Source organism: Trachurus japonicus, chromosome 12 (genome assembly GCF_045865225.1).
Source record: "Trachurus japonicus isolate A0001 chromosome 12, Traja_1.0".
NCBI lineage: Eukaryota > Metazoa > Chordata > Actinopteri > Carangiformes > Carangidae > Trachurus > Trachurus japonicus.
In genome coordinates, this window is record NC_140918.1 from 18,361,532 (window position 1) to 18,374,187 (window position 12,656).

Consider the following 12,656-nt stretch of genomic DNA (forward strand, 5'->3'; position numbering starts at 1 on the left):
GAAGACACAGAAAATACATGAATGACATGTAATTGCAGTGATATCTGAGTTAAGACACTTGGATGTTGGGTAGTAATCAACATTTTGTACTTTCGTGTCGTAGGACAGCCTTGATGCTGGCCAGCGAGTCCAGTGCGGTGTCTGTTGTCGAGATCTTGGTTCATCGAGGAGCAGATCTGTCAGCTGTAGATTCACAGGGCCAAGATGTTGGTTACTACGCTAAACTGTCGGGCCACTCAGACGTCAAAACTGCCCTCACTGCCGCTCTGAACAGACAACAGATTTCAGGTGAGAGTCCTGAAAACACAGTGTATACTGTACATAATAATTCAGCGGTTTTTATGTATTTATTTGTATTTTCCATTGTGTATTATTGCACAACACTTCGGTCAACCCTGGTCATTGTTAAATGTGCTTTATAAGTAAACTTTAATTGATTTATTTACTTGCATTTATTCCCTGGACACTTAATCTAAACCATGGTAATGTAAAAATAAAATAAAATGAAAATCTGTTTGAACAGGTCTTTGCCCCTCATGATATACAGTAAATACATACAGTACAGTATACACACATAACTCCAAGTTGTCTGTATGTTCAGATTCACACTGCTCTGCTTTCAAAGCAGTCAGCACTGCCACCTGGAGGGCATTGCATGTCATTATGACATATTTTTTTCCAAAAATTAACGAGGCTAAAAAATTTTGTTTTTCTTTTTTTGCATGTTCTACCTTTCTCCTTCGACAGACACAAAGTCTCCCAGAAGTCCACTGGTAAGACATTTTTAATCTTCACAAACAGGCACAAATCCAAATTAACTAGAAAAGCAATCAATTATCAATACTAATATAAGAGTTTCAATATAGTTGTGTGATTGATGAGAAAGAGCTAAAAATTAAAGCCAAACTTTGTCTGTTATTTCTGTTGTCTAGCTACAACACCTAGACAGTAGTTTAGTACCAGCTTCTGTAATGTATCAATATGAAATTTCTCTACTTGTTTTAGTTGCTGTATTTGGGAAGACAACCCTGGAGTCTTAACTATAGCACTCATTGATTGCCGATCCTTTTACTAACCAGCACTGAATCCCACCTTTCTTTCTCCCTCTCTTCGTTGCCTCTCCTCTGTCTCCTTCGCTGGCTCTTCAGCATGATCAAGTAGCTAAGCTAAGTGATGAACGGATCACAACTCCCAAAAAACGAAAAGCACCTCCACCTCCTATTAGCCCACTGCAGGTAAACGCATGTCTCTCTGTGTATCTGTCTGCTTGTATCAGTTTGCCACTCTTCATATTAATGCATGTCTGCAGTGGTTTCATGAAATGAGCAGTGCGACCTGTGTTGTGTCTCAACAGTAATTTATAGTTAGTATATCAGAGCATTTCATTTCCTGTAGTATATATACTAATCAGTCTTTTTCCCACAGAGATACTGAATTAAATGTACAGTACTTACTGTAATACAATATCACTTTAAAAATGATTGTCCTTCTGATAAGACTGTGTTTCTTTACCAGAATTAATTTATTCTTTTTGTTTAACCCTGACCATTTTGTTTTAAAAGAAAAAGGGGCTCATGAACAAATACAGTATGTAGTTTATTTTAAGTTATTTTTATTTGACCAGAATAGATTAAGTGTTTATGAGGAAAACTAATTTAAAAAAGACTATAATCAAACTAAAACTAATCAACTTCATCCTCCTTCAGAGTTCTGGACCCTCGTCTCCTTCAGTCATTATCTCCTCTGGGACCCCTGCATCTAGCAAAAGTGACACTCCCAAGAGATTCAACTACAAGGTAAACAGCTGATAAAATGAAAAACAAGCCTATGAAAATATGACAGATATGCATAAGAGCAATGTTAATGTAATAACCTGTTGTTTTCAGAGAGTTTGTTTTCCAGATGTGTAAATTTATCAAAGCAAAATAAACAATACACAGTTGTTTAATATTTAGAGAAAAAAAAATCCAGTAACCCCAAAAGGAAATGATGTAGTTACTGGAACGTATCTTTGACTAATGTTTAATACACAATTACTGTAAGTGTTGCACATTCATACAGTAAATAGGTCAATGTACAGAGCCACTTTCTCCCCCTCCTCCTCTCACCTTAACTTTCTCTTCCTTCTCCTTGTCCATCTCATGTTCTTCTCCCCTCCCCTTCCTCTTTCCTGCCTCTCTTCACCCCTGTCCTCTCCCCTCCCCTTTCTCATTTGAAAAGGAGGATGAAGTGAGAGGAACGGTGCTGAGAGCGGAGGTGGAGAAGCTCCATGAGGAGAGAAACATGCTGCTGGAAACAATTGAAGACCTGAAGCAGACGGTGGAGCAGACGGTGGCTGGTCCTGAGCTAGATACGAAGGTGATTCATGACTAAAACATGCTACGGTGATGGGCTTAGGTTACATAGGAGCAGATTTGAAAACAGATGTGATGATAACAACGGCAGACTTGGAGGTAAATAAACAGCAGACTTTAAGTTTGAAAAGTAGAGCATTAAAACAATGTGGAGTCCTGGACATATGGACTATATTTAATCTACACAATACTAAGACCTTTTTCCCAGCCGGATGAAAAGTTGGATTGAGTTGGATATGACTAGACAAGTCACTCAGTGGCTATTTGAACTTTTCATTCACTTTTCTGTCGATTAGTCTGGTTGTTGAAATCTTCAACTCTGCTTCTAGTTTAATACTTTAGTCTGACAGAGACTGCTGAACTTCTTCACCCCTGCATTCTTGGAGGAGGTCTAACCTCAGCTTTCGACGTGTCACAGCTCGTTTTGTTTTTCACGAGGTAGCTAGTGGTCTTTACCGTTGCTTTGATGCCTCTCTGTGTGCCTCTGGTTGTAATGTATGTGTATTGTATGTGTTGACAGGTCGAACACAGTGGTACGGCATCTGCAGCTCTGGTTTCTGCTCTGCAAGCCAAGATTACTTCTCTCACATTGGAGAACCAGCAGCTTGCAAGTAAAGTCAGGGTATGGAAGTCATTCATTCATATTTCAGTGAAATCATTAACTAATGAATGAACGTATTCACGGTAAAGGTAAAACAGCAAGCAAATGAACAGACAGAGCCACAACATCCATTCAAATACTGTTTGCCTTGTCCTCTCTGCACATAAAATGAGTACTGGACACTGTATTGTGTATACTTTGGAATAGTATATTCACAGAAGATCTAAAAGTTTTAAGGTTGACCTGAAGAAATGTGAATCTGACCTATTAAGTGTGTAACCACTAATCGTTTTAATATTACAAAACATGCATGGTAAATAATGGCTTTCATTGTGTAGTGATGTTATAATGAAAGAAACGGAAATAATTAATAATAATTAATTGCTTTGCCATGACTTAACTATCACAATTGGTCCTGATTAACTTTCTGTTGGTCATTAATTGGATCTCTAAGAAACGAGGTATCAGTTAATAACTGATATAATCTATCCAATCATCTATTGAGGGTTTCCTCCCATCTCTTCTATTCCTGTTGTACAAGCATTATTCCGTAGAAAGTTGGTTCGATGTTGATGTTTTATATTTCAAACCAGAATTGTTTATTTTAACTTTGTTCTGACTCTTCTTACGTCACAGAAACATCCATCTCTCCAAGGAAACGAGGACCTGAAGGAGACCAGTCGTCCAAACAGCATGGCCTCCAACTCCTCCTTCCACTCCACCAAGGATGAGTTTGAATCACTATCACCAGTTCCCTGCACCGCCCAGGGAGAGAGGGAGGACAGTTCAGTCGGTGTTTCTGTCAGACAGGAAGAGGAGGAGAGCGACGGAGGCAGAGAGGAGATGAGACTGTTGAGACAAGCGCTGGAGAGCGTTCAGGTGAAACTGCTGGAAACCAGGAAGGAGAACCGCTCACTTCAGGCTCAGCTGAAACCTGAGAGAGCCAGAGAAAGAGAGGAGGATGAAGGAGGAGTGAGGGAGAAGGGAAGAGAGGAGGAGCTGATGGAGAGTTTAGCCGAGCTGCAGGCGAAGCTGACAGACACTCAGGAGCGATACCACCAAGCTGTGGAGGAGGTGGACGAGCTGAGAGCGCAGATGGGAAGGGAAGGCAACGAGCTGGGGGAGAAAGAGGAGGCCCAGAGACGAGCGTCGTCCACGCTGGAACACGAAGTGAAACAGCTGAAGGCCCAGCTCCTCCTGTCGGGATCGGAGCTGGAGAAAGCGGCTCAGCAAATCAGACAGCTGGAGGAGGCGCTCAGGAGGACGGAGGAGGAAAGACGGAGCACGAAGGAGAGAGAACAGAGGACGGCTCAGATAGAGGAGCGGTACAAGGAGGCAACGGAGGAGATCAGGATGCTCCAGGTAGATACGGGCCTCCAACTGAAATAGCTTTACCATTGTTTTTTATTCATTCATTCAACATTTTGACTGGTCATTTAATCATTCTTCAACTTTTTCACTTATTTTTCATCTTTATTTTTATTTAATCAGTTGATATTTCTGCTGTGTTGTTCAGGAGGCTCTGAGGGGAACAGTACCTGTTGAGGCTGCAGCCAAAGACTTTGAAGAAATGAAAGCTGAGCTGAACGAGGTCATTGCTGGGCTGCAGCGCCGCTTGCTGGAGCTTTCACACTCCTACAGCGACACCAAGAGTCAGCTGGGTGCGACTCAGAAACAGCTGGCCGAGGCCAAATCTGAGAGCAGCTTGCCGTCGTCCCCCTCTCCCGAGCATCAGCAGCAGCAGCAGGTCCAGGTGCTGAGCAGCAGGGTGGAGGAGCTGCAGACTTTGCTGGCCGAGGTAGAGAAGAAGTTCTCAGCCGCTCAGCAGGAGATTTTAGCGCTGAGGCAGGAGGCCGAAGCTCAGGCACAGAGCTCTGTGGCCCTCGCCGACCACACGCAGGTGATGTCCTCTCTGGGAAATGCCATCAAAGAGCTGGAGAGCCAATCAGAAGCCCTGAAAGAACAGCTACACCAGAAGAGCCTGCAGGTGGAGGCTCTTCAGAACAGGTGAGATGAGAAAACTGAGGAGATTTCTCGGGTGTGTTTGACCAAATGCATCAATTTCAATGCAACTTGGATATTACCAGTTTCCATACTTCCACTATATTTGAACTGGCAGTCGCCGTTTGTAGCATATTCATATATAGCATATATAGCGACGATAATTAGCTCTGCCTTGACGAGCTAAAACAATGAAATTTTACTTTAATTAGTCTAAATAATAATACTGTACATAAATAAAAAAAGCACCAAGTACTAGTTATTTTTGTGTCACCGTGTAATTCTTGTGCTTATTTTACCAAAAGACTGGCGGCAGAAAAAGATGTCGCCCCAGATGACTCAGTCTCCCATCTGGACCATGAGACCATGCGAGAGCAGCTGGAGGGCGAGGTGAGCCACCTGACGCAGCTCCTCCAGGGGGCCCTCAGGAAGCAGGATGAGATGGCTCTGGAGGCAGCTGACGCATGGCAGAAGGTGAGGAGAAAGAGGAGCCAAGGGGGAAATCTACATTTTGAATATTGATAATAACCCTGAACACTTAACCTTAAAAAACTCTTTTATCCGTTCGTCAGGCGCGGGAGAACCGTGCGGAGCGGGAAGCCCTGCAGGAGCTGGTGATGTCCAGGGAGAAGGAGAACCAGACGCTGTCCTCCAGGCTGGCTGAGTCCCAGGACGCTGTGTGTCAGCTCAAACAGCTGGTGGAGAACCACGTCGCCTCCGAGAGAGAAAAGAACAAGAGGGTCAGTGGTGACCTCATACTATCTGACAGAGCACTTGTTGTACGACCTCAAGTTGAGACATAAATACATTCAGTCTCCTCATAGTGTTTTTCTAAAATGGTATACTGATTGACAGAGTTGAATGGCCTTAAATTTCACTGGCCACACGTTTCCTGTTTGCCCCCTCAGATAGACGACCTTTCGCGGGAGGTGGGGAAGCTAAAGGACGCCTTGAACAGCCTGTCACAGCTCTCCTACACCGCTGGCTCGCCCTCCAAGAGACAGCAGCAGACCCAGCAGCTGGAGACCCTGCAGCAACAGATCAAACAGCTGCAGTACCAGCTAGCTGTATGCCCTCCAAAACCTACTTACAAAAATCATTTTCATTTTGTGTCCTTTGACAATTCAAGTGAAATTTCTGAATTCTACCTTCAGTCTAATAAAATATTTAACTTGTGTTTTCTCTGTAGGAGTCAAAGAAGCAGCACAATGAGATAGTGTCAGTCTATAGGATGCACCTGCTCTACGCTGTCCAGGTAATTTCATCCATTAGTTTGCCTCAAGGCTGCAAGGTTTACATTTTTGAATTTTAAAGGAATGGTTCACGCAAATACTCACTGAAATATCCATATCTTCTAATTAATTTTGAAGTTTGAACTGAGGGCTGTTGCGTTTGAGGGATCTGGCCCATTAAATCACATCAGATTGAGTTTCACAAAGTGTAACGTGAAATAACTGCACGTGCATTTTACTCACAGTTGGTGAACTGAACCTTTGTGTCTTCAGGGTCAGATGGACGAGGACGTGCAGAAAGCCTTAAAGCAGATCCTGATGATGTGCAAGATGCCAAGCCAAGCCAAGGAGGCGTGCTGAGACAGACAGGGCCCGGTTTCCCAAAAGCATGTTCAGATCGAACCTCCAGTGAACTGCTGCTGTCACCACACATCCTCCCGTCCCACTCCAAGCGTTGCCTGTGTCGATTGCAAGCAAGGCCAACACATGGTGCCTCTGGAGAAACCTTGAGTTTTTGTAAATGAGGAAACAGGTTTACAGTCATATGGTCATTGCCTTTGCTTTCTGTCATTATGAGCCCATTGAAATCAACGGCTCATCACTGTTCTGATGGAATATGTTTTTGGGAAACCCCTGCCCAGCGGACAGGATACTGTCCCATCGCCTACCTGACTGTGTACCAGCCAAACATATAATAAACATTACATTCAAAATGTGCAGTAACCTTAAATCACAAGCAGTTGCACAAGCGCGATAAAGCAAACATGTGTGTGCACTCAGACATAAACACACATGTACGTGCACACTAAGCAGTCTGAGTTTGTGGTTTGTCTGTCTGTTACAACGTTTGCTTAGAGAGAGAGAGAGAAAAGCCTGAGTTGGCGCTGCTGTTACTAGTATCTATTTTATGATACAACAGTGTTAGTTTTATTTTACATGTCTAAATGTTTCATGGTTGTCCACAACTTCCTGACAACATCTAAATTATTTGTGCCCTGATAACAATGCATCTGGCTTCGCTCCAGCACCAGCCCAAATCATATAGAAATGTCTTTTGGCCACACTACTATGAAGAACAGCATGATACTGTTTGTATTGCTATTTTCCTATTAGCACAAAAACATTTTTTTTTATATATAAAAATGTATTTTACTGGGTTGTACTGCTTTGTCATGTTCTCTAAATTACTGTACTTAAATGAAGAGGTTTGATAGCTGTATTTTTGATGGCCTTGTGTTGTCTGTGTTTTGTGTGAATGAGAAGATTTTTTCCTTCAGTGTAACAACGCACTAAGTGATCTAGAAACATCTAAATTAGTTTATTTTCCTGGCAGTATTTTACATAGATGTGAAAAGGTTAGCTGTAATTGTTCAAGGTAATCGAAACAAAACAGTTGTAACAAACATCCAACAGAGTGGGCTCAATATTTTTGTCTTTGTGAGTCAGAGGACAGTCAGGAGGCAAGATTTTTTTTAGATCTTGTCAATGCTTTCTTTTTGCTCTACACTCTTTCGGTCTTTTCTTACTTGAAGATCTTCTGAAAGCAAAATGTTTAGTTTTGGATAAAAACGTATTGTGTCTTGTGTCATGTGCCTGCACTTAATAATCAGACTGTATTTTTGTGTCTTCTCTGCTGTCAAAAATCAATAACTCCAGCGCTGATTTGACCAGGCTTCCTCTGATTCTACTAAATGTGTCTGTTTCCCTGTAGGTACGGATCCACACTGTTCAGTGTTTGGCCATATGTTTTAAATGCATTTCTGTGAGCATGTCCTCTAGCGGCTGTTTCCACGTCACACTCCTCTGCCTTAGTACTGTACTTAGAGCCATACGTCAACTGTTTAAAATACAGAAGACACCAACGCTGTTTAACTGGAGTGAGATGAAATGGATTTGGATCTGAAGCTCCCTCCTTTCTCACTCAGCAACCTTTTTTTTTTTTTACTGAACATGATTTACACCTGACAGATTTGTTAGCAGAGTCTTTGCATGTCTTTATTTCATAGCTTCTAAGATATTATATAACTTCCTCTCTCTTGGCCTTGACTGAAGTGTTTTGTAACAAAGAAAGGGAAAAGAAAGAAGCAGCTTTTCTGTCGGTTGTTTCTTCACGGTTTTGTAGTGACGTTAAAAAAAATGCTTTTTGCCAACTGCTTTTTTTGGTCCACATTAATAAATTTTCAAGATACACCGTTGTGTTTCTGTGTTTTATATTTTCCATCTCTTACGTAACAAGCTGTGTGACGATTTCCAGATTAATTTTAAGAAAGGTTATTTTGCTTAATTTGAACAGTACTTCACATAAAATGGAAAGTCTTTATTATGAGGTCATGCAAACAACTACGCTATTCTCAGCCAAACCACCGCAGATGAATAGAAACCAGACTCATGATGCCAGATATATGCTTTTTTAAACAACACAGCATCGCTGGCATCTTTCCCAGGATTCTGACAATATGTTGGCAAACTTAAACATCCAAACCAAACAACACAACACTCACACCTCAGTGGTTCAGACTTTTGACACTTCAGTGGAGAAGAAAATGACACACACACACACACACACACAACTCACATGCTCCGTTTTCAACCTGATTATTTAGACTGATCTTTGACAGGGGTGGGATTTTTGGGGCCTATACTGATATAAGGGAGGAAAATATACCATTAGATAATACGGACTGATATTCCTCACGTATACATAAACACACAAAATATGATGTGACCAATACCTTCACAAGTATGTGTGGGGCAAATCTATATAAAAGAAAACAAAAAACTGAATAAGCATAAAAAATATTTTTAAAGTGGGCAACCAGTGCAAGGATATGATTTCTAAATTACACCTAGTTAGCGAGATACCTGTTAAGTTTGGGGGCCAAAAAAAAGTGTTTACATCAGTTCTTATCAGACAACACATACATCAATACTGATATGTCTAAAAAAAAAAGAGGCTCAAACCAGCTGATTGATGAATCAGGCCTTACTGATAAGCCTCTGAAATGTTCAGTACAATTAAACCTCTCAGTCTCTGTCTATAATGTATATGTCTACTAATCAACAGGTTAAATCAGCAACAAACCACTTTTTTCTGTTCTGAGTTTTACTTTTGGGAAGTGTTTGGTAAAGTCCAAGAGGATAATGAATTGAACTGGCAATAAACAGCCAGTAGATGGTGATGTCTAACAAACCTGGACCTCATCTCTCCGTCTCTCCTATCGGGTGTCTTCAGTCTCTAATGAATAGATAAGTGACGGATTAACAGACAGGACTTAGATAATGATTAAAGAATCATATTAAACTAAATCATGGGATGATAAAATTGATTAGATGTTGATCAAAATCATTTACTGTTGCCTGCATCTTCACCAGACCAAACCTATAGGTGACACTGGACTGTACAGCCATCATCAACACTAAATGAAGAGTATCTACTATCTTCAGGGAGGAAGGTGTTCATTCTGTAGACTTGCGATCGTGAATGTATGTGTGCAGAGACAGATTCATGCACAGATACATCTCCCAGAAATATACATGTCAGAGTTTGAAATAGTGGGCTAATTAAAAATTTCATATGCATTGCTTATTTTCCTGTTGGATTAGGCACACCTTGCTCTGTGTCAACACCCCGTCCTCCCTCAGTGTCCACTCAGCTTCGGCTCTCAGAAGTCCTGCCAGCCCGACTCTGGGTAATTTATCTGCCGTTCGGTTTCCTCTAACCGGTGGCACAAGCACTTCGTTTCCTGGCCTGGCCCTGTGTTCTACCCGCTGGGCAAACACACACATTACCCAGATGCACGCAAGAGAACACACACACACACACACATACACACACTCTGCCTTTACACGACAACTTCCTGTCAATCTTGCTTTCCCACACGTTCTGCCCTCGAGCCTGGAGAGAGGAGAGAGATAGTGCTGTGATCCTAATCCAGCCCATATTCGTCCAGCATCCCGGGCTGCAGTTAACTCTCAGTCCGGACTCTGAGTGGCAGGGCGGACTCTGACCGGCTCCACTCGGATGGTCAGTTTGAAATGATGTTATGTTGTATGTTAACACATTAAAAATGGTTTTAATAGTAGTTCTGTTTGCTTACTTGACTGTGATCAACATGGTCTAACCAAAACATTACCTACTCCTTTTACTGGTTTTAAAGCAACATAAATCTGTTTGTCCACACAACGACACTATTATGTTCTGAAGCTGCTTGGTACAAAGGCTCCAAGTAGAACTGAAACAGTTAGTGCACAGAAAATAAATTGTGAACGCTGTTGACAATCAAATAACGGTTTCAATAATTTTTTAAGATCAAGTACAAGTACTTAAGTGTGAAGATTTCAGACTGTCAGACAAAACAATTTCAAGATGTTAATTTTGGCCCTAACAAACTGTTGTGGACACTAAACAGATGAAATCTATCGATTGGAGAAAAAATATTACTTGCAGCCCTAATTTGAAGAAATTCTAAATACTGTGCATTTAATGTGACATTTCTCGGTCATCTGGCACAGTATTTGTTTTGTTTACACAATTACTGTTCTGGACCAGAATTTATGCCACTAGACAAATGCAGCTGAATGAAGAGGAGACCCAGAGCTGAACCCTGAGCAACCCCCAGGGCACAGATGAGGTAAAGGGAGGGAGACAGACACAAGAAAAACGTTTGACAATATACAAAATACAAAATCACAAACTGGTAAGTGACCTTCTCTTATGAATCATAAAACTATCAAAGGAAAACCGGTGGTGGATAATGACTGTGTGTGGAGAAAAAGATCAGAAATGAGAGAGTTTAGACGATGCGAAGGAGTCACAACAGAAGGTCAGAACCCAGGAGAGGAAGACTGCGGCTGAAGGAGCCCATTCGTGGAGGAAATGAGAGGAGGTTGTGGCCAAAAGAAAAAACATGGGAGCAGCAAGAGTAGCCGATCAGGAGAGTGGGACAAGTGGACATGTTAAATCACTGGGAGGATGACTAATCTGCCACTAAAGGACTCTTCTGAAGTAGCGTACAAACGCGGATCAGCTGCCAGAAGTACGAGGGGCTGAGGACGGAAAGAAGGGGGAGGAGAGGAAGCTGCTGATGAAGAGGTCACTTCTCTGGTTAGTTTTCTTGACTACCATAGCTCACTCCTGATTAAGCGTGGCAGCAATAAAGTAGTGCAGTTCCAGCTGTCAGCTCACCACTTTCAGGACATTTATTACATTTTCTAATCTGTCTTTGCTATTTGTTTATACTGTGTATTTCCTACTAATCAAGGTTTGTGTGCTCAGTAAATATTATGGAAAGGCCTCTCACTAATGTGCGTCATAGGCTGTATGTTTGCTCTCAGTGTTGTGTTGCTGTGTTATCTGCTTAAGTATAGGTACTTGTATCTGCCACTAATATGTCGGTTATGTGTTGCTGAGATATTTCTGAATATTTTTAGCTCGTAGAATCAAACACATCTGGACTGGGACTGGTTTTAGCGAACCGTGGCACTTCTACAGAAATACCCGACCGAGAGCTGAGACCTTCAAAGCCGCCTGGTGACAACCTTGAGCGTATCTGCGCTGCAGCTGAACTCTGCCCTGCAACCGATCAAACTGTGGTTCCCTGTGCCCACAACAACATGTAGTATCAAAAAGGGACTGTTAAGGAACATCACCACCCTGCGGTTTGCATTTTCCACCCATCAAGGGAAACACACAGATTGTCATCTGTACAGGAAAACGTGTGCACACAGCAACACATGTGTCACGTGAGATGTCTGTGATTTGACAGACCTTTAACTTGTTTTCCTCAATGGGATGGTAGTATACAGTAGATTAGATTAGGTATAGATTCATCTCATTAAGTGTAAATTTAATCATAAGATGCTAAATAAATTCCAGAAAATTTGCATGTTCTTGTATTTAATCTTCCACTGTGTAGCTAAAAGTGTGTGGACGCCCCCTTTCCTCATTTCGTGTCCTTCCAATCTGCACTGTAAATTATTGACTGAACACCTGGGTGGGGCTAGATGGAGCTAGAACCCCACCAAAACTGTAAGTCATTTCACATCCTGTCTGATTTCCTTGTTTTGGCTGCACCTTCACCCGTTCCAGGTGGTCCAGTCCAATTGTGCCTTCTAGTGCCACAATATTTCTCTGTGCACTGGGATCACCTGAGGGCCGACACGCAGGCTGTATTTACTGCAGTGAACTGTTCGTTTAGTGAGCTGGGGAATGCTTGGGTAACGTGACATTAATGTATTGTTTTTTCATCAAACAACTTCCTGAAGAGCGGCCAGACACTCCTGGAAATGAGCGCGTGGAGACAGGCTGTTAGTCCATCGAACGGCCCACGGCGGCGCACACACTGTGACAAAGTCACCGCGACCAGCAGAGGAACTTTGTCCACAGCTGGAATACTCAGTCACTAAAAGATGCAACTTGTTGTTGGCATTTCCTGCGCTCCCTGTCTGTGTTGCTTGTTTGTCAAGATG

The 12,656-nt window shown here is 42.1% G+C and overlaps 1 protein-coding gene across 1 annotated transcript in view; it reads left to right on the forward strand.

The window, feature by feature from the left end:
- Positions 1–8,377, forward strand: part of rai14 (retinoic acid induced 14) — a 37,520-nt gene extending 29,143 nt beyond the window's left edge. The window contains exons 9-21 of the mRNA XM_085793696.1: positions 104–288; positions 748–773; positions 1,149–1,235; positions 1,707–1,796; positions 2,221–2,358; positions 2,875–2,976; positions 3,592–4,317; positions 4,472–4,962; positions 5,262–5,430; positions 5,529–5,696; positions 5,865–6,023; positions 6,146–6,211; positions 6,462–8,377. Of these exons, the coding sequence (XP_085649822.1) occupies positions 104–288; positions 748–773; positions 1,149–1,235; positions 1,707–1,796; positions 2,221–2,358; positions 2,875–2,976; positions 3,592–4,317; positions 4,472–4,962; positions 5,262–5,430; positions 5,529–5,696; positions 5,865–6,023; positions 6,146–6,211; positions 6,462–6,548 (2,494 nt within the window). The 3' untranslated portion in view covers positions 6,549–8,377. The remainder of the gene's footprint in view (positions 1–103; positions 289–747; positions 774–1,148; positions 1,236–1,706; positions 1,797–2,220; positions 2,359–2,874; positions 2,977–3,591; positions 4,318–4,471; positions 4,963–5,261; positions 5,431–5,528; positions 5,697–5,864; positions 6,024–6,145; positions 6,212–6,461) is intronic.
- The last annotated feature ends 4,279 nt before the right edge of the window (positions 8,378–12,656 follow it).